The sequence below is a fragment of the Mus musculus genome, chromosome 5 (genome assembly GCF_000001635.26).
Source record: "Mus musculus strain C57BL/6J chromosome 5, GRCm38.p6 C57BL/6J".
NCBI classification, from domain to species: Eukaryota; Metazoa; Chordata; class Mammalia; order Rodentia; family Muridae; genus Mus; species Mus musculus.
Window position 1 is genome coordinate 147,440,119 of NC_000071.6, and position 21,998 is coordinate 147,462,116.

Below are 21,998 nucleotides of genomic sequence, written 5' to 3' on the forward strand. Positions count from 1 at the left end.
TTTGTGTGGGCAAAGACATTGTTCTGCCACTGAAATGTATGTCTAGGCTAGGACCTTAAGTGATGGTTAGCAGATTCTGTAGCTGTAGATCAGCAGTTTGTAAGGAAATGTCCCTGTTGCCAAAGCTTGGAAAAACTAGCAATGCAGCTCTTAGAGGAGACTGTTGGTAAGGTCTTTAGGTACATGCTTATAAAAAGACAAGTTACACAGATATTTTGAAAACTTAGATGATGACAAGCCCATGAGATAGGGTTGCCTCCTTTTTAGAAGAAAATATCTTAAGAGAATTATCTGCTCAAGGTCTTAAAACTAGAAAGTGGCAAAAGAAGTTTTGTTTGTTTTTAGCATATATGGGTTTTTAGCGCATAGTTTTAAGTTGATACAGTCATCGTGGTGGGGAAGTCAAGGCAGCAAAAACTTAGAAGTCATTTAGTCACTTTGCATTAAGAAGCAAAGAGTGATGAATGCTTGACTTTTTTTTTCTTAATGTAGTTCAGAATGCCTGTGGAGGGAATGGTGCCACCCTTGGTGGGCAGGCTTTCCAACCTCATTAAGGTAGTCAAGGTTTTTATTCCCAGACATGCTCAGAGACCTTTGTTCCAGTTGGGAATGGGTTAACCATTCCAGGGAATTAGCTCCAGTGATGGTATGAGCTTAAAATGTGCAAGGCCCTGGGTTTAATCCCAATACTAAAATAACTGGAAAAATGTTAACAAAAAGGATATAGGATGTATATCATTTTGTTTACAAGAAAGAGTTGAAAAAAATTTTTCTTGAGACAGAATCTCACTATGAGGTACTGGCTATCTTAGAACTTGCTACTTAGGCCAGAAAGTAATAGAAGGCATGTGTATCACCACACCCAGCCGAGTGATTTTATGATTAATGCAAACATTTTTGTTTGTTTTGCTTTTGTTTTTCAAGACTGGGTTTCTCTGGGTTGTCCTGGAACTCATTCTGTAGACCAGATTGGCTGTGAGCTCAGGGATCGTCCTGCCTCTGCCTCTGCCTCTGCCTCTGGAGTTCTGGGATTAAAGGCATGAACCACCACTGCTTGGTTTATGTAAAGATATTTATTAACAGTTTTTTTAGTCTTTCTTCCCTTGTTGCTATGATAAGATACTCTTGACAGAAGTAACTTAGTGGAGAGAAGGTTTATTTTGGCTCACAGTTGGAGGTCACAGTGCATCCTGGTGGGGAACCCGAGCTGTAGGACCTTAGGACAGCAGCCTAGAAACTGAGAGGGAGGGAAGGCTGAAGGATTCTTCATTCTGCTCTGCTCGCTTTCATCACTCCAGATAGTATGGGATTCCCTGACTAGGAATAGTCCTGCCCACAACTAGGAGCTAGAGAAATAGCTGCTCTCTGGGGTTAAGGGTGTGCTCTGTGTATTGTTCTTGCAGAGGACCCATTTCTTGGTCTCTCTACAACTCAAGCTCCAGGGGATCTAACCCTCTTTCTCTGCTCTGTAGGTACTTGCACCCACTTGGAATTTGCATGAGTGCACATGCACGCAGAAGCAAATAATATCAGTATTAAAAAAGGCAGCCTTCCCCCAAGTCCCAACCAAGGCAGTCATGACAGTCTTCCCATCGGCATGCCGAGGGATCCATCTCCCAGCAATGCTAGAGTCTATCAATTGCTGCTGTGTGAATGCTCTTTGTGATAGGATCATTATCTTTAGAAAAACTGAGTACCTCAGCACTCAGTTTTCAGTAGAAATACTGTATTAGAATACTTAGAATTAATATTTATAGTGTTGGAGACTTAGGATTCTAAGAATTAAGTCTTCCTCTGTATTCATACTCCATTGTTTTTGAGTTCATTTATTCAGTAATCTCCTTTATATACTGGTTTTTTTTTTTTAAACTGTAACTCATTTAAAGACTTAAACTTGTCAGTTGTAGGTTCATACTTCAGTTATCTCTGATGAGCATATGCAGTTGTACAGCCATTGGGTTTCTAACCTGATTTACAGATAGTCTTCCATTGTTTTTCCCTTCGCAGTTGAGGTATGCAGCACAAATGGTAATGTCATCTTCAGTTTATCTGTATTTGCCCAGGACTGGCCAGTGAATGGCAAAGCTGAGACCCAGCAGGTTATCACTGAGTGGTGGTTGGGACTTTATAATGACAGGTTAAGGAGTTGAGATCTCATTTCATGTGAGTTCTAGTGAGCAGTGAGTCTGTAGAGTATAATTAGCAAGGGAGAGGACCTTGTAAAGTGTCCTCTGTGCACTTGCAGCTTCAGGATGCTCCTCGGTGTTTTAGGATGGCCTCTGTCGCCCAGGACGAGGAAGTCCAGGAGCACCACTGCAAGAGGATAGGACAAGCTTTTTAGTTCCAGTCTTCTTCCTCCTAACCCAGGACCTGGGGCATGGGCTAGGACTCCACCACTGAGCTTTATAGTGTTGGAGACTTAGGATTCTAAGATCCAGGCAAGAGCAGGTTTGCTATTAGCCATGAGGTCTTCAGTTTTTGTTTCTGTGCTTTCACAAAAGCAGAACGGGCAGACAGTAATGTTACATTTATTTTATATAGGTATGAATCCCACTCACTAAAAATCTTCTAAAAATTCCACTGCTTAGTACTATAGCATTGCTTCAGTGTATGAGTTTGGGCTCCAAATTCCCATGTCCCTGTTTGTTTGTTTGTTTGTTTGTTTGTTTTTAAGCATAGAAACCACACTCGTTCTGTCCCAGTAATTCCAAAAACGACTAGTTGGTCCTGAAATGTAAAGTCTTGAAGTCAAGAATCTTACCTGATGTAGATGAGACTCAGGGTGTGACTCATCCTCTGGCAAACTCTTCTTTCTGGACAGGCTCTCCTAGCTCCATTGGTGGATGGGAAAGGATAGACATTTCCATTTCAAAGGGGAGAAGTAGAAGGGCGAGGGGTAGCACCCTGTAGAGCACATGTTACTGAGGCTAGAGAATCATCTTTGTCCTGGTGGTCTACACTCAGCACTTAGTGAGAAGGGGGCTTGAGTTCCCGTGCTGCAGAGATTCCTGTTTCCAAAGCCTTGGTGGGAGCAGTCCACATTACAGTATTGACCATTTGCTGCAGCTCTGTCCTCAGGCGGATGTTCCATGCTGGTGTGTACAGTTCTGGGCTTGTGGGTGATTCTTTCCTTACATTGTAATATACACTGCTATAGGCTACTCTTGTGGCAGTCTCTTCTGGACCAGTTTTCTGCCTGGTCCCCAAGGTTTTCCAAATGCTCTTCGAAATGTAGGTCTACACCTGTGTCTTTATAATTGCTGCACTCATACCCCTGTAGTTAGCACCTTACAGATACCACTAAGGTTTACTGTTGTACCTTTCTCAGAGGCAGCTGAGCCACAAGTGGGTTCACTTGAGCATGATGGAGTAACAACCAAGGAACACTACACAAGAATGCAATGGGCCGGGCAGTGGTGGTGCACACCTTTAATCCCAGCACTTGAGAGGCAGAGGCAGAGGCAGGCAGATTTCTGAGTTCGAGGCCAGCCTGGTCTACAGAGTGAGTTCCAGGACAGCCAGAGCTACACAGAGAAACCCTGTCTCGAACCCCCCCCCCCAAAAAAAAAAAAAAACAAAAAAAATTAAAGAATGCAATGGGACAGAGACTTGAGGTGATCCAGGGCAAGGAGAACTGAGGTCCTGGTAACTCTGGGCCTTACCTGAAAGAGCTCTCTCTATCATTAAGGCCTTGACGCTGTGGGTCTGTGGTAGGAGTGGCAGGCTGGAAGATAACTAGAATGCCCTCAAGGTCATTCTTCCAGCAAAAGCTGACTGTATTGAAGGCTGTAATGCGCTCTCCTGTAAACTGTCAGACTTTTTCTTTTCTAAATTCTTTCTTTTGATTATAAATTTTATCTTTAATCTTAGATTGTTTCTAAACATTTTCCTATGAACAGTTAAGATAAACCATCTAGCATCTTAACACTTTGTGTAGAGTTTACATTCATCAAACAGAACAGTTCTCTGCTTGAAAGTTTAGAAAACATTAGAACACAGACACAACTCAGTCAAGTCTTTGTCACTTTCTTTTCTTTTTTTTTTTTTGTCACTTTATTTTCATGGCTTTTGAGACAGAGTCTTTATTTACATATATGTATGCATAAAGGTTGGCCTGGAACTTGGCAGTAAGCTTTCTGCTTTGGCCTCCTGGGTGCTGGGACCACAGGTGTGCTCTATCTTTTCTCCCCTTTCCAACCTATAGCTTGTTTCTGAGATCGCAGAACAATCTCTACTAGTATTTTTATTTGCATCTATGTGAGGTTATTATGGAGGCATTGGGTTCCCCTGCTAAGGTTGTGGGCTGCCCGACATGGGTGCTGAGAGCCAAAGTTGAGTCCTCTGCTAGAGTAGCAAGTGCACGTACATGCTGAGCCTGCTTCCCAGTCATCCTTTTATCAGCATTAACCTTTAAAGAGCCGCAGGTTCTTCTGGGTGTGGCTTCCCACTGACTGGCCCACCCTGCGCTTATTATTTAGTTCTGAAGCTGCTTCCACATTTCTCGGCCTTTGTTGATATGATTGACACTTCTTTTTTTTTTTTTTAAAGATTTATTTATTATTATATGTAAGTACACTGTAGCTGTCTTCAGACACTCCAGAAGAGGGAGTCAGATCTCGTTATGGATGGTTGTGAGCCACCATGTGGTTGCTGGGATTTGAACTCTGGACCTTCGGAAGAGCAGTCAGGTGCTCTTACCCACTGAGCCATCCTCACCAGCCCGGCACCTCATTTCTGTGTACTAGTTTTTGAATAAGTCTTTTTCTGCAGCTGTAGTAAAAGAAAGAACAGAGGTTTATTACTCATAGCTCTGGAGACTGAGGTGTTGAAGTTCAGTGTGCCAGCAGGTTTGTTTTTTGATAAGGAGTGCTGTCTGTTTAAAGTGATGTGGCTTTCCCTGGTGAATGAGATATAACAGGACAGAGTTAGAATAATTTAGTTTAACATTTAGTTGACTTTATTTTCAGCTCTAGAATTTGAGTAACACTTCATTTGAGAAAATAGAACTGTTCATGGGCCATGTAAAATTTGATTTTTATACAGAGGCTGAAACAAAAGAACACAGAGCAGATTGGTCATTTCAAAGTTAATTACTCTCCAGTGATAGAAAAATAGCTAGTTTGTTAAACAAACAGGTTAGTTTTGCTTGATGTCTGGAGCACTTGTTAATAGGAGCGACCCTCTTTTGAACTTAGCCTGATCTTTGGGGCCTACTGTAAGAGCTTAAGTCCCAGATGGTGAGCTGATGCACATTTCCTGAAGAAGGAGCAGCTTGGGTATCTGTGTGGCTGGGGCTCTGGGCGATCTCCCCATGGAGCCGGGTTCTGAACTACCACCTCAGCTCACACTCCTGACTGCTACATACCGCAGATGAGACTTAAACATGTGAATCTGCTGCACACAGAGGAGTGAAAACAGATGGCACTGGGCTTCTGTGGAGACAACAAGCTTTAAGTGAATTGCAAGTTACTTTTAAAACTAGGGTTGAAGGAGTGGAAAGATCTTATCTGGCCAGTAGCATTTATTTAATTTAAATATAAAACCGTAACTGATACCTTTTGAGGTAGGGTTGTTTTTGTTCTTACTAAGTTGGGCATGTTAGTATCTTCACGATCTATATAGAGGGGTTATGTATCATGGATTAGTGCTTTCCCTAACTGCATGAAGTGTATATTCACTTCTGTTCACCTCTAAACTATAATTTTCTAAAATAAGAAAATGCAAATGTGAGCATATGGCACTGTATGGGAATTCTAGCATGTTTAAAGATTGTTCTGTTATATTGGCTTGTAGGAAATAAGTAGAGGAAATTGAATTTAAACTGTAAATGAAAATTTAGATATTTTTCCTTTTTTTTTAAAAAGATATATTTATTATTATATCTAACTACACTGTAGCTGTCTTCAGATGCACCAGAAGAGGGTGTCAGATCTCATTACGGAGGGTTGTGAGCCACCATGTGGTTGCTGGGATTTGAACTCAGGACTTTCGGAAGAGTAGTTGGTGCTCTTAACCACTGAGCCATCTCTCCAGCCCTATTTTTACTTTTTGAGTATTTTGCCTGCATATATGTATATGCATTATATGGATACCCTGGTATCCAAGGAATTCAGAAGAGCTGTAGTTCTGAATGGCTGTGAATCACCATGTGGATTCTAAGAACTGAATCAAGGTCCCCTCCAAGAGTAACAAGTGTCCTTAACTGCGGAGACATTTCTCCAGCCCGAATTTGGTAATTAAAAAAAAACAAAACAAAACTGGTATAAGCCATTTGTAGTGAAAATAACTTGGAATAAAAATGCTATTTAAAAATAATTTGACTCAGCCAATGTATAGTGGTGCATACCTTTAATCCCAGCATTTGAGAGGCACGGTGGGGAGAAGGGAGAGTATCTTTGAGTTTAGAGGCCAGCCTGGTCTACAGAGTGAGTTCCAGGACAGCCAGGACTACACAGAGAAACCCTGTCTTGAAAAACCAAAAATAAAAAGTAAAAAAAAAAGGCCTGTGGAATTGTGCAGTTAGTACCTAACCTAGAATTGTATTCTGTTCTGTTAGGGAAAGGTAAGGAGGACTGTTCCAAAGGGTTAGAGGAGTTTCGTCATGATGGCTCTCTCAATTCTCGTCATCATTAGGATGAGAAATAGCTGCATTGTATGTAGAAAAGTCAAAAGAAGAAACAACCTCTTTGCTCACAACACTAGATGGTGTTCTTGGCCTGTTTATTCAGTCAGACTTTCTGTGTTTATGTAAGTGTTCATAATCATGCTGTTTGATGTGTTCCTCTCCCACTTAATATTATAAATGGTTATTATACTAAAAGGGAAATAGCCAGCTTTGGTTCTCTGCTCTACACTTCGACACAGTCACTCTAAAGCAGCTGTTCTCCGGCTCTCCACTCCACTTGGACACTGTGATGACAACATCTATCTCCCTACAAGGTTACCTCCTCTTTCTGTCCCCGTGCTGCAAATATCTGTTGAGAGTTAGCAGGTCTCTAGGTTATCTCTTCTTCTGTCTGACTTGGCTAAGAATTTGGGGTTGCTATGGCTTCTTCATTGGATTTGAGAATTTGCTGTACAGCTCACAGAACTCAGGGGTACTCACTGCTCCTTGAGCTAGGGTAATTGGTATAAAACATCTCTCTTAAGTGGTAATCATTTGGCGATGATGATGGTACTGTCTAGTCATGCTAGTTGCAAGGGTCTCTTGTGACCACCATGACCAGCAGAGTCATATTCTGTGGGAGGCAAGGAGGTGGTCTAGTTAAATAGGACTCAACAGTTGATGTTAGGTCAAACTTCCCAAGTCTGACTCCCAAGTAAGTTTATTTTATGCATATTTAAGCACAGCACAGTTTGGTGAAAATTTTCCTGGTGATAAATAACTCAGTTTTGGGTGCACAGTAAACTTTAGACAATGGGTACACCAGAACTAAAGTAAAGTACATTTGACATCTTCTATAAAGATAGGTTCTATAGATTGACTATGTGACATGACATCATCTATAAAGATTGGTTCTATAGATTAATAAGTATCTGGGGGAGGATTCAGTGTGGCCTGAGGTACACAGGTAGTACACAGGTCACCAGGCTGTTAATCATATCCCCACCCAGCCTTCTGAGCAAAAACCTCCTGTACATTCCTCACTTTGAAGGACAACCCTGTGTATTTAATATTCCTGGGTCCTTAGTGCTTATCTGTGAGCTCAAAGACTTCTCTGTGTCTCACAATTAGTTATTGTGTGAATGAAGAAAACAATTAAAATTAATGGTAAGACTGTTGATTAGTTGTGGATTGAAGAGGGGCACATAAATATATAGAGCAAAATGTGACAACAATGAGTGGGTGATGGCTGTTGGCCAAAGGCAGTTTGAAGAGAGGTCTGTGTAGACAGACTTTGAAGTAATGTAAAGTAGTGCCGTCTCGTGTAAGCTAAGCCAGAGAGCCCCTGTAACCCAGGTCAGTGTACACTTCTCAAGATAGAAGCCAGGCAAAAGGAAAGAGTAAGGAGATGGAGAGCAAGGTGATTCTAGGCTAGGCTAGGCCAGGCCAGGTGAGCTGGTCTAAACAGTTGACATTGGTGTTAATGAAGGAGAATATGTAGGCTGTGAGAGCTTGGTGGAAACAGGTATGAAATTCACTAGTGTGGTGGCTGGACTTCTCTGCTATGAGTGGTCCCCGCTCGCTCTCTTCCTTTGGAGGTCTGGATTATGGAAGCTGTCCTAGTCTGTAGCTGGTACATCATAGACTGTCTCAGATGGCTATACCCCAACAAATTTCCTCAGGGTTCATGTTGAGCATGATGCCCCTGACTGCAGCTTTTTCCAACATCCAAAGTTCGAGTACACACTTTGATGACTTCTGGGTTTCCAGCATCTCCCAAGGGATGCACAGATCTGACCTGAAGGGTTTTGTTTTGTTTTGTTTTGTTTTGTTTGTTTTGTATTTCTGCCTGTAACTTCACAGTGTTGTGTTGATTGGGTTTTGTGGTAACCTCCTGTGATAGTTTGGTCTGAGCTGTATGCGTGGTTCACAGTGGGTCTTGGGCTGCCATCCTGCCAACAGAAGTCTTTGAAGTGGCATCTTGTTTCTGCTGTGAGTTGTCATGGTTGAGCGCCTCCCTTTGAGGAGAGCTTTCTCCCAGCACCTCTCTGCTGATACTGCTGCTGCCCTGGATGTGATTCAACTGTTAATAGCGTGTTTATTACTCTTCCAGGAGTTGCTCTTCAGCTTTACATAGATTAGTCCCTGAAGACTCTACGCTTTGGTGTTGTCTACTACCTTAAAAAAGAGAAACTTGAAACTTTTGTAGAAGTATTGAGAATATAATGACCCCCAAGGCATCAGAGTTTAATAGTTGTCGGTGCTTTGCCAATCTGTCCAGTTTTCTTTTTCTGGGGTATTCATGCACACTAGGGAACAAACCAACAGCCTCGCTCAGGCTAGGCAGGTTCTCTGCTGCCAAGTTCTCAGCCCTCTTTTAATTGCATATTTTTGTTAGTGTTTGGTTGCTTGTTTTGCATGACTCACTCTACTCCCCAGACTGGCCTGAAACTCACTATGTAGCCCAGGGTGACTTCCTGCCTTAGACTCTTGAGTGCTGTGTTATAGGCCGTAGCCACCATGACTGACTGGGTACCTTTAAAGTATGACACCAGCGTCTCACTGAGTTGCTCAGTGTGGCCTTGAGCTCACTGTTGTAGCTCTAGGTAGGCCTTGAATTTGTGATCCTGTGTCAGCCTCCTAAATAGTTGATATTATAAACCTGTTTTGCCAGACCCAGAATGCCAGGGATATTTTAAATAAATCCTGCCCATCAGTCATAATGATTTTAAATTATTACATGGTAATTCATCACTGGATATGTTAAAGTTTATTATAATTTTTGGTGGATGTATTACACTATCTACTTTTCTTAAAGTGATTCCTTTTATCCATCCATCCATCTATCATGTATCCTAGGCTTGTCTCAAACTTTACTATGTAGCAGAGGATGACTTTGAATCCGGCTTCTCGGGTTTCAACTCACCTCATGGAATTGTGGAGTAATAGGTGTATATCGCCATGCCTGGTATGTGCAGTGCAGTGCAGGGGATAGAGTTGAGGGCTGCCTGCATGCTAGGCAAGCAAGCAGTCTGTCACTGAGCTGCATTTCTAGCTTTGTGGATTTGTTTGTTTGTTTTTTAGGTGGGGACTGTTTCTCAGTGACTGCTCAGATCAGCTCAGGTCCATGGTTTAACACATAAGACATTGTAGAAAGACCCGCATGCCCAGGCCTGAGAATATTAAAACACCTTATCCACTACTTGTGGCCCAGCTAGTTTGATTTCTTCAACATTTCTTCCTTAAAGTCAGCACAGAGAGAACACTGCCTTTTTTGGGGTGGGGTGGGGTGGGGTGGGGTGGGGTGTTACTGCAGCCCCTTGTGGCCTTCACAGTTTCTCTGATTTCTAAGGTAGTGTAAGACTGTTTCAGATTGGTTGTGAAAGAGAAACAGATTTGACAAACTGGTCTCTGTTTATAGTACTCCAGAGATTGTGATTAGGAGTCTCCAGTCCCTTGCTGAATTAAAGGAAAGGAACTTGACTAGGAAGCTAGATACACAAGTGTGGGCTTTTTCATGTTGTGTGTCTACCAGGTGATTAGTATAAACATACCATTCTGGGCCAGCAGTGACACACACTGTTAATTCCAGCACTTGGGAGACAGAGGCAGGCCCATCTCTGAGTTTGAGGACAGCCTGGTCTACAGAACAAATTCCAGGACAGCCAGGGCTACAGAGAGGAACCCTGTCTTGGGGAAATGTTTTTTTTTTTTTTTTCCTGAAGGCATGGAGGATGTACCAAACATGGACATTTTAAAACAGCTTTTTACTGTCAAGTCAGTCTTAATCTTGTCTTGGGTTATGACCTGGTAAACAAACATGCATGTGACAGATTATGGGACTCTGAAATTTATTTAGAAACAGAGAAGAAAATCTGTGTTTTGTCCTTTTAAATAATTGTAAATACTTGCGTTTCCCCTTTCTTTCAGTTCCGGGAATGGATGGAGGTGCTTTAACTGATGCGAGTCTCACAGAGTCCTATTTCAGCACCAGCTTTATTGGAGTCAATGGATTTGGAAGCCCTGTAGAAACAAAGTATCCCTTGATGCAGGTATTTTCAGGGTGGATTGAGACCTCTTCCATTCTTACACTGTTGAGGTTGGGGAGGGCAGACTTTAAGAGGTGAGAGAGATGGGTAAAATGCAGGATGTCGTATAGTTTGGGAAGAGTGGTGGAAGTGGGATGTGAAGGGTAGATAGAAATCAGTTACAGGTGTTTAGTATGTATTTAATTAAAGCTTGATAATGCTCATAGCGTATGCTATCAATGTTGAAAAAAATCTCTCATTCTCACTCAACAAATAGCTTGCTAACCTTCTCAGACAGCTAGCAGTACTGTTAACAGTTTCCTGAGCTTGCCTTCTACTAGGAGTATTCTGCTGCACATTTCTGAATTTACATTAAAGCTGTTAAATTTGAAGTCAGAGTACTTGAATGAAGTTAACATTGCTTTTTAAAAATTACTTCTTTCTTTCTTTCTTTCTTTCTTTCTTTCTTTCTTTCTTTCTTTCTTTCTTTCTTTCTTTCTTTCTTTCTTTCTTATATTTAAGTACACTGTAGTTGTCTTCCAACACAACAGAAGGGGCCATCAGATCTCATTATGGATGGTTGTGAGCCATCATGTGGTTGCTGGGATTTGAACTCAGGACCTTTGGAAGAGCAGTCAGTGCTCTTAACCACTGAGCCATCTCTCCAGCCCAACGTTGCTTTTGCGTCTTTAAAATGCGTTCTGCTTCTTGCAGCTGACTTTTCTCTTTGTCATAGCTGGGTGTGACACTGAGGACATTTTATAGATAGATGAAGAATTTTGTAGAACTAGAATGAACTTGGAAAATGTTTTTAATTTCCTTTTTGGAAAACTTGGTCACAATAGTGAGAGTAGTCCTCCGCCCTTCCTTGTTTCTGTTGTGCCTTCTGGTCCCCATAACTATAATAGGATGCGACAGCACCGGCCTTTGCTTCCTGTTAATGCTGCACTGATTTTAAGAAGTCTGTACTTTTTGTATGACTTTTTTTTTTTTTTTTTTTTTTTTTAAAGATTTATTTATTTATTTATTATATGTAAGTACACTGTAGCTGTCCTTAGATACTCCATAAGAGGGCATCAGATTTTGTTATGGATGGTTGTGAGCCACCATGTGGTTGCTGGGATTTGAACTCGGGACCTTTGGAAGAGCAGTCGGCACTCTTAACCACTGAGCCATCTCGCCAGCCCCTTTGTATGACTTTTAACTTCATTGTTAAAAGCTGATGTTTCAGTGTCGCTCTGTTCCTTTTGGGTTATTTGACTTTAAGCCTTTAAGAAAGCATGCATAGTCATGAACATGAGTCACCTCTCTCTCCTGTGTATGTTTAGTGTATGCCCATGGCATAGGTGTGTGTGCCCATGCAGGATACATGGAGAAGAGAGCTCTGTGCCAGTTGTCTATCACAGTTTGCCGTACTGAAATGAGATGAGATCTCTCACTGAACTAGAAGCTCATTGTTCTGGTAGGCTGGCCAGCCAGAACACCCAGGACCCCTCTGTCCCCATCCCCACAGTGCTACAGTACGCTAAGCCATGTCTGGCTTTTTATGTAGATGCTGGAGATTCAATGTTAAGCCCTCATTCTTGGTGAGCAAGAGCTTAGCCACTGAACTTTCTACCCATTCCTGAGTGCCTTATTATTATTATTATTTTTTAGTGATCAATTAATGTATAGTAATTTTTGAGATAGTGTCTTATGTGTCTTTGGCTAGTCAAAAATTTGCTGCAGAGCTAACGATGGATGACCTTGAACTTATGATCAAGTTCTATAAGTTTTACAGGTTCTAGGATCGTACCTCGTGTATTACCACGCATACAGTTATATATTAAAATTGTATTTAAATTGTCTCAAGAACTTGTCCTCCTGCTTCCCCTTTTAATGATGGAGAAACGAAGAAGCCAAGTGATTTAAGTTTGGGATCACGGAGTTTAAGCAAGAGCTGAGACATTTTGGATACTTTTTCAGAGACTTGAGTTGGCTTCATATATAGGATTTGTTGGTTTTAGATTAGACATAGGGGCAGTGGGGTAGAAAAGCAGAGAATATGCCTGGCAAACAGACGGTATATGAGGGAAAATACAAATTGAGAGATGTTAGGGCATGTATTGACATTACATAGTTATGTCCTACCTTCTTGAATGAGTACTGGAATTTGTATCTTATGGACAGGGAAACTCACTTGTCTTGCCCATGCACATTTGTGAGTTACACAGTTGTAATTCAGAATAGGCCTATGGCAGCATCTTTAATACCTGGCTAGTAAGGAAGTATTTGATGTGCTTCCTGGGAGGCTGTGCATTGGTGTGATCTAAGCAGTGTACTAGCATGTGCAGGAGGGAAGATTAGTTTGTCAGTGGTGTTAAAGATCAGTCGGCTTCTTACTCAGTTTCTGCATCATTAAAAAGGAAAGGAAAGATGCAACCTGGCCTAGTCTGTCTTTCTGTTGGATGCTTTTAATTCCTTATTCCTCAATGGCTCCGTATGCATATTGTATTTTTCAGAGAATGACTAGTAGTAGCAGCTCCCCAAGCCTTCTAAATGACAGTGCCAAGCCATACACAGGCCACGGTAAGATTTGATTGTGTACATTAGTATGTGTGTGTAGCTCTGAAAGTAATATGATATAGTAGATTATTTTAGAAATTGTGAGCAGGTATTAATTAGAAAATAAAATTTAATCAAGATTTTAAATCACCAATTTTTCTTTTCATGTTAATAAATACAATAATTAAGATTACATTAAACACTTTAATCGTGGTCCTTCTTGATTAATATGAATTAAATCTTATATTGCTATTTTTTTTGTTTTTTTTTGTTTTTTTTTCCGAGACAGAGTTTCTCTGTGTAGCCCTGGATGTCCTGGAACTCACTTTGTAGACCAGGCTGACCTCAAACCCAGAAATCCGCCTGCCTCTGCCTCTCGAGTGCTGGGATTAAAAGCATGTGTCACCATCGCCTGGCCTGTATTTATTTTTAAAAAGTGTTCCCTGGTTTAAAAGTGTGTGTGTGTGTGTGTAGAGAGCACATATACATATATGCTAGTAACATAGATCAACAAAATGTTAAAACTTAATAATAATGAATAAAATTTGCATGTTGATTATTTTTTGTGATAGGTATTTTTTTGTATATAAAGTTTGTATACTATTTAGGAATTTCAGTCTTCTACTGAAGAAAAAAGGAACATTTTAATGTTAGATTTAATGTTAGAAACTACTTTGTACTCAGGCAGTGGTGGTTCATGCCCTTAATCCCAGAGCGGGAGGTAGAGTCAGGTGAACCTCTGAGTTCATGGCCAACCTGGTCCATGGAGCGCTCCATTGGGGCAGCCAGGCCTACACAGAGAAACCCTGTCTTGGAAAAAAAAACAGAAAGAAAGTACTTTTGTAGCATCCCCGTGTTTTTAGTGTTCCATATTGTTTAAGTGCTTTGCAAGATGCCAAATGATATTTAAGAAATTGTGCCCTTTTGAATGTCTAAAATTTATATATCATATAAACATTTTGTCTTGCTGTTATCACTTTCCTTTCTTAGAGTTACTTACTTCATACTAAATGTCTTACATCCCAGCAAACAGTTCTACCACAAAACTCCAGCTAGAGGAAGGAAGGCAGAGAAATTAAGTGAAAATCTCTGTGTACTGTGTTGTGAGGCAATTTAATACAGGCTTTGGGATCTCATACATAATATGATTAAAAAATACAAGATTTATTAGTGCCCAGAAATGAAGATGATATACAATGTCATATGTTTTAAAAAATTCTGATTTGTAAAGTGGGAAATAATTCAGAGTTTTAATGTTTGTAGAGCATTGGCACTTTGAACCCATAACTGGATTCTGTTTGTTTTGTAACATTGAATATTTTCATTTTTAAAATAAAAACTTAACAAGCATTCTAGAAGTCTGTTGATAAACCTAGAACTGTGGAATAGACTGTAGAATAGATGGTTTGAAGACCTAGCTCTTCTGTCTCATCCAAGCCTGATCTCTTGGACTCCCTTTATTATTCCAAGGACTCAGTATTAACACAAGTGTTTACTGTAACTAGACTTCCTTCCCTCAAAACCATACCCTAGTCATATGACTGAAAAGATTTACCTACTGTATTTGACTTTTCCCTTGTTTTAATCAAACAGATGCTTTCTCACATAGAGGTATATACTTGGCTGGGTAGACAGCACTGTAGACTGAATGAAGTATCCATCATCAGTTCGTGTCTCATGTGTTGGACACGCAGGTGTGTGAGCACTGAGTTTGCTGCTCTTGTGGGCAGCATTGGGCTGCTGTTGAAGCAATGCTAGGTTAACGTGTATCAGCCTTGCTTGTTGTCTGAGTTGTCTGGAAACCTGTGTAACTTGCCTTCCAGATCTTCTGACTTCATCTGCTTCATCCTTGTTTAATGACTTCGGTGCCCTCAACATCTCCCAGAGAAGGAAGGTAGGTGAAATTGAAATTCCAGTGCAACTAAATGTGGTTTAGAGGTAGTGTTGGGTAACCAACATTTTCCTCAGTGGGAGGAAGACCTTTATGGGCTGAGTGTTCTTCTTGCCTTTACTTAAATTTCTCCTTACCTTTTTGCTTTCTGTCATTGCTTTTGGCTTTTTTGAGTTGTGATCTTGCAGAGCCCAGGCTGGCCTTGTATTTATGATGGTTCTCCTGCCTGAGCCTCCCCAGTGTTGAGATTGTGGCGTGCAGCACCACCATTCCTGATGGCTCCTCTCTTAGCCGGAATGTTCTTTGGTCTGTGTGCATGGGGTGAAACATTTATGCAAAGGGATGAAATCCTTTGCTTGCTTTGGTTCTTTTTCTTCATATATTCTGTTGTTAACATAACGCAGTGTAGGTCACTTTAACCACATTTTAGCTTTTTTTTTTTGTTTGTTTTGTTTTCGAGATAGGTTTTCTCTGTGTAGCCCTGGCTGTCCTGGAACTCACTGTAGACCAGGCTGGCCTCAAACTCAGAAATTGGCCTGCCTCTGCCTCCCAAGTGCCGGGATTAAAGGCGTGCGCCACCACGCCCGGCCATTTTAGCATTTTTTTTTAAAAAAGATTTATTTGTTATGTGCAAGTACACTGTAGCTGTCTTCAGACACACCAGAAGAGGGCATCCAATCTCATTACTGATGGTTGTGAGCCACCATGTGGTTGCTGGGATTTGAACTCAGGACCTTTGGAAGAGCAGTCAGTGCTCTTAACCTGCTGAGCCATCTCTCCAGGCCCCCATTTTAGCATTTTTTACATTTCTTTATGACTAAATTTCAAAGGGTTTTCCATAATTTATACTCAATACAAAACAAACCTAAGATTTACAGCTTTTCGTAATTGATCCAACTGTTTAGAACTAAATTTTAATTAAAATTCTCTGGATTTGTTTGTCATTTTGCTTTGTGGAGGGGGTGCGGGGAAGGAGGGCAGGGACAACACAGTCTTACCTAGCTCAGGCTGGACTTGAATTCACAACTCTACTTCCTCAGTTTCCCAAGTGCTAGACTTAGAACTGTGTGCCACAATGCTTAAGTCTTAAGACCTATTCATGTTACAAATTTAATTTAATTTGATGTAGTTTGGAATTGAAGTTACAGACCATTGTAGAATTTTATAGCGACTGATTTTGTGGCAAGTTGAAACGAATAGTTTGATGCGTTTGGGTCTCAATGAGAGCCATGCTGATGTCAGTAGTCAGAGAAGCTGGTCATTTGGTTAGGACCCAGAAGCAGCTAGAGCCATGATCTTGATGGTTGTTATTGAGATGTTTAATCAGTCTTTCCCCCTAACTAATGAAAGTTTCCAAGTTAAATATTGACTTTATTAAGAATAAACTAAACAAGAATTTGAGGGTCAGGCGTCTGGGCAGAGGGCAGTGTAGCATGGAGCATTTGGTAGACTGAGGTGATGATGTTTCATAATTAAGCTTATTCCCAGACTTGATGAATTGAGTGTGTGAAGCAGGTGTGTCTGTACTTTTGTCAGTCACGCCTCAGTAAGTCACTTACACTTTATAGGGGTGTGGTCACGTGAGCACTCGGTGCACATGACTTCTTTCCATCTTGAGAATTGGACAAGAGCAGGAAGGTGATTGGAAATGCTTTAACACTAGGCCTGAGAGATGCAGTCTTTAGGCTTGATTTTCATAGATTTCTCAATGGTTTTCACCAGGACTAAAGCTAGTTTTGCTTTACCCACTTTGCTCACAGATAGGGATGTAGTGGAGGTGGCCACAAGCAGATATGTCAGCGGTAGTGAGAAGCAGCACTGGAAGCTGCCATGGCAGAAAAGTGGAAAGCAGCCACGACCTGGGAATAAGTTATCTAATGCTCTTTATAGAAAAAGAGAAGACTTTCCTTTGTCTTATCGGTCCCTCTAACAGCTTTCTCTTAGTTAAAAAAAAGTTCTCTATAGTAAGGGTTGTTTCTGATACCTGAGTAGAAATTAGGATGGTAATTGAGTATTTAAAAGCATTCCTATGAAAATTAAACTTACTGGCTATATCTTAAACAGCTGAAATATTTATATCTGTTTTTGAAAAGATATAGCAAAAAATAATGGAGATTTTAAGGGAAAAATGCAGCACATAGCTGGGTTTTTTTGTCTTTTGGTTTTTTGTTTTTGTTTGTTTGTTTTTTCCTTAGAAGAAAACAATAAAGGAAACATAGTATGTGACTTCAGTGCTTTGTAGCTCTGGTAGGCTCCAGTTTGCAGTGACTCTGACTCTCTTCTGCCTCCTGAGACCTAGAGTCATAGGCTTGAGCTGCCCTGCCTGGCCTTCAGTATTAGAGTGTATTTTATTTTATATTATATATATATATATATATATATTTTTTTTTTTTTTTTGAGACAGGGTTTCTCTGAGTAGTCCTGGCTATGCTGGAACTCACTTTGTAGACCAGGCTGGCCTCGAACTCAGAAATCTGCCTGCCTCTGCCTCCCGAGTGCTGGGATTAAAGGCGTGCGCCTCCACTGCCTGGCTAGAGTGTATTTTAATAGTACCAGAATAATAATAGAGGGAACCACTTATCTCTGAGGTACTTAGACCGCTAACCGTGTGACCGTGTCCATCATAGATTGTAATCTTCCCATTTGTGAAATGATGGGACATCCTAAGCAGGATGCTTGTCTTTTAGCTCTAAGACCTACAGTGTCTGTAAATCAGAAGTGTTGGGATCTGACTGGGGAGATCCTTCCCCTTTGCTGCTGTTGACATTTAATGTTACGTGGCAGGGAGGGACAGATAGGGTTCTTTCAGTGACTTGAGATAGGATGTGTTATTTCTGTGGGTATGTGCACGATGCAATTCCATGGAAGTAAATACAAATTATAATTATTTAATTAAATTGCATGCTTATTTAAGCAGGGTAGCATAATCACTCACTGATAACTTTAAAATACTGTCAGAACAGGTAGTAGGACATTCACTATCATTTCACAGCCTGTAAGGTAAGTTACAAAATCTCAGGTGGGCTGATCCCAACAGTCATAACTCTATAAATATGTGAACACATGAGTGCAAACTTAAAATATTTAGTGGTTGCACAGTAGCAGCGAATTCTCTAGATCTGTGAGCGCACATAAGGAGGAGATGTTTGATAGTGAAGACTGTGGGGAAGCCTAAGCCATCTGCGTGTAAGGTAGCCATGATTAGAGAGGAGGAAGCCTCAGCACAGTCTCTCACTGCCATTCCCATGGGAGCTGAGGGACAAGAGCTGCACGTCTTAGTGTTCTTAGAGCTTACTGAAGTCAAATGCACTGTGAAAAGCAGTCTAAAAAGGTTCATAGCCATCATCTGTCATTAGATGATGAGCCGATCCATGAACATTTTCATATATGAACATGTCTGTGCCTTTGGTCATTACAGATAGGATCACAGGGACCAAAGCCAGCTTCAGCGGAGTTTAGAAGCACCTGTAGCGACTTGATAGTACTGTGGCATCAAATAATATCATTACTTTTGTTGTGATTCACTTTTGATTTTACACAAATCAATAGAACATGATATACAAGAGATGATGACTTACAGTGATTTTTATATTTGTGCTTGAGAAGCATTGGTGGTTTTGTTTTTCCTGACTAAGAATATATGTAAATTGAAAAGGTTATAATATGAAATACATGTAATTCTTGGGTAAAAGAGATCGGAAGAAATAAATTTTAATTTTATAGTCTATGGCAGAATTAAATTCCTATAAAATGCTACTATGACTTTTGTTTTAAAAATGAGAATTTTTTTTGTTGTTGTTGTTTGGTTTGGTTTTGGTTTTTGGTTTTTGGTTTTGGTTTTGGTTGTTGTTTGGTTTGGTTTTGGTTTTGGTTTTTTTGAGACAGGGTTTCTCTGTGTAGCCTTGGCTGTCCTGGAACTCACTTTGTAGACCAGACTGGCCTCAAACTCAGAAATCCGCCTGCCTCTGCCTCCCAAGTGCTGGGATTACAGGTGTGTGCCACCACGCCTGGCTAAAATGAGAGTTATTATACTAGAGATTAGAGATTAATACATGAGGAAACTTAGCAGCAAGGAAGGCACAGTTAAAGTTGGTTATTGGTGTGTACAGTCATAAAAATTGTGTATCATATCTTTTGAAAACAAAATATTCTTTTATCAGAGTTAGATATAGGAACAGAGGTGTGACTGCAGTGCCCCAGGCTTTGATGTTCCATGCTGTAGTTTTTTTACAGGGCCACCACAGGCAGTAGGTGTAAGTTAGGCAGATGAGCAGTCTAAGCATCCTGATATTCTTGGATTCTTTTTCTCTCTGTCAGGGTGGTTGCTCACTTAATTCATTTTCCTCCTTCTTCTAGAATACAAACTATGGAATAGATACTATGTTTATATTTCTTTGGCCTGCTTTAGTGAGTCAGTAAGACTGAAACATCATAGGGTAACATTCATTTCTGTCAGTTTTAAGTTAATTTCATGACACACTAAGATTTTTGGAACGTTTGTTCTGATTTTAAAGCTCATAGTAGGACTGAGAGAAGTGGAGCCCAGAGGATAGCTCACCTGCTGTGGTTTGTGATGGAATGTGGGTGGTGGGAGGTACTTGTGGATTATTTTGCTTGAGTACAATTCACTGGTAGCTTGCTCCCTCATTATTGCTTTGTTTGAGCCCAGTTTGGGTCTTCCTGGTTCTAGTCGCCATCACAAAGCTTACTGATGAAAACTAGTTCCTGTTTTGTAAGGAATACTTTATTTTTAATTGGTTGTGCAGTGAGCATTTGTGTTGAACTAAGAAACATTTTTTTTCTTCCCTTGGGGAGGGAGGGTCAGAGCGCAGGGTAGCATGGGAAGGCAGGGCCTCTGCATAGCTCTGACTGAGCTGACGCTGACTGTGTTGACAGACTGGCCTTGAGCCACCCAGCTCTGCCTCTCAAGTGTTGGGACGTAAGGTGTGCATATGGCTCTAAGAAAGCTTTCTTCAGATTCATGACTGAAAGAGAATTTTGTCTTTATTGATTTTTCAAAGGGAGCACATTTTGTTTTGGAGGGTGTGTGTGTGTGTGTGTGTGTGTGTGTGTGTGTGTGAGAGAGAGAGAGAGAGAGAGAGAGAGAGAGAGAGAGAGAGAGAGAGAAATAGCATATCCAAACAACTGAACTGAAGGATGTACCTTTTACACAGTATGTAACACTTGGACAGACTTGGCACCCAGTCTTCAAACATTAGAGAGTTTTGAGTTAGTTTTTATATAGCAGCAGTTGTTTAATAAATATATGGTGCTTTTACCTTAGTCCTGAGAGCTAGTAGATCATTGTGAGATTATCTGCTTGAATTTAATGTACCCTACTGGGGTCATTGAATTTATGAAGTATACATGTTAGGAAGAATGTGGCCTTGTTAGTAATTCATTTTGTTTGCCTGGGATGTAGGTGTGGCGAGTGAATTAGTAAAGACGACTTTAGCCAACCCATGTTATGCTCACCAACTAGACAATTGTAGTTCTTAACTTTTTCCTTTAGTTTTCAAGAGTGAGTTAATCTTTTAGGCTTTATTTCTTTGATTATCATCTCTTATTGTTTCTTACCGATTCCTTCATGCTGGTAAGATTGAGAGACAGAGTCTTAGGTTTAGATAAATGACATTTGGATTGCTGTGTGTTAAGAGATACTTTAAGGTGCAGAGTTGGTTTCTTAGAGACAGGGTACTGTAATTAAGAACAGGTTTTTGAGCCTGACCTTAGTGGTAAGAGTCTAGAAAACTTATTTTAACCTCTTCAAATCATAATAAGACAAGTTTGAAGATACTCAGATTCATTTAAAGATTCAACTAAGCAAATACATAGATATATGTTAAATTTTTAAAAAGTCAGGCTGGAGAAATAGTTCAGTTAGTAGTAGAGTGCTTGTCTTGCATATATCCTGCTTGGGGTTGATCTGATCCTCAGACTGCAAAACCCAAATGTGGGTTTATACTCGGGAGGAGAAATGAGGAGGACCAGGAATTTTAGGCTAGTCTGGGCTACATCATACTGTGTCTCACACAAAACAAAACAAGGGACTGGGAAGAGATGACTCATTGTATAAACTGCTTGCTGTCCCAAACCTGGGAACCTGATTGTGATTCCCGCACCACATAGAGATGGGTGTGTTGAAACCTGTGACCTCAGGTTTGTTAGCCCATGCCTAGATGTAATCCCAGTATCCCAAAGGCAAGGGCAGGAGAGAGAATTGCCTCAAGTTGGAAGCCAGCATGGTCAATATACATGGTCTACATAGATGGTCATCCTGTGTAGCAAAGTTGGCTTTAATTAGGTTTAGTGGCCTGTTTGTACTCCAGTGAATTTACGTACTGATCATTAAAAGAATTATAATTCTATAATTACCTTGTATAAGTAAAGATACACTGAAATGATTAAGCAATTTAGTTAACTAAGGGATGACTCTCTGGAGTTGGAGGAGATTGTGGGAGAAAAGCATGCTTATTTGGAAATAAGTGTGTAGTAAACTTAGGCCATTCTTGTCAATGGACTTCACAGTTGATTGTGGAGAGAGATGTTGGGTTGTTACTGCAGAAGATAATGGATTTGGACTGTCATAAACATCAAGTGAAGGGATATGTTTGCCCTGTGTTCATGACTTACCTGTTAAGCATGTGTTTTTTAGTCATTGTTTCATAGTACAAATAATAGAGGTCCTTGCTTGTGAATTTGATATTTAGAGGGATTTCTTGTAATTTGAGGTAAGGGAAACATTTTGTTTGGGGACAGCATCTTGTTTTCTGGTCTGTCATTGTTGATGAGGATGGTGTTGCTTTGTAGTCACTAAGGGCTCTGTGTTGTGAGCACTGGCCTGTTTCTGAATGTTTTTGAAAAAACAGATTTTACTGTTCATTTATTTCTAAGGACAGAAAGGCTGACACTGAAATCTTGAGTGAGTGAA

The 21,998-nt window shown here is 40.6% G+C and overlaps 1 protein-coding gene across 12 annotated transcripts in view; it reads left to right on the forward strand.

Moving 5' to 3' along the window:
• Pan3 (PAN3 poly(A) specific ribonuclease subunit) overlaps positions 1 to 21,998 on the forward strand; it is a 122,294-nt gene that overhangs the window by 13,911 nt on the left and 86,385 nt on the right. For 11 of the 12 annotated variants that reach the window (XM_006504872.4, XM_006504868.4, XM_017321113.2 and 8 more), the window contains 3 exons: positions 10,535 to 10,656; positions 13,134 to 13,200; positions 15,000 to 15,070. In XM_006504872.4, the coding sequence (XP_006504935.1) occupies positions 10,535 to 10,656; positions 13,134 to 13,200; positions 15,000 to 15,070 (260 nt within the window). Of the gene's footprint in view, positions 1 to 10,534; positions 10,657 to 13,133; positions 13,201 to 14,999; positions 15,071 to 21,998 lie in introns of those variants that run through there. The other variant, XM_030254830.1, reaches the window with a different exon arrangement.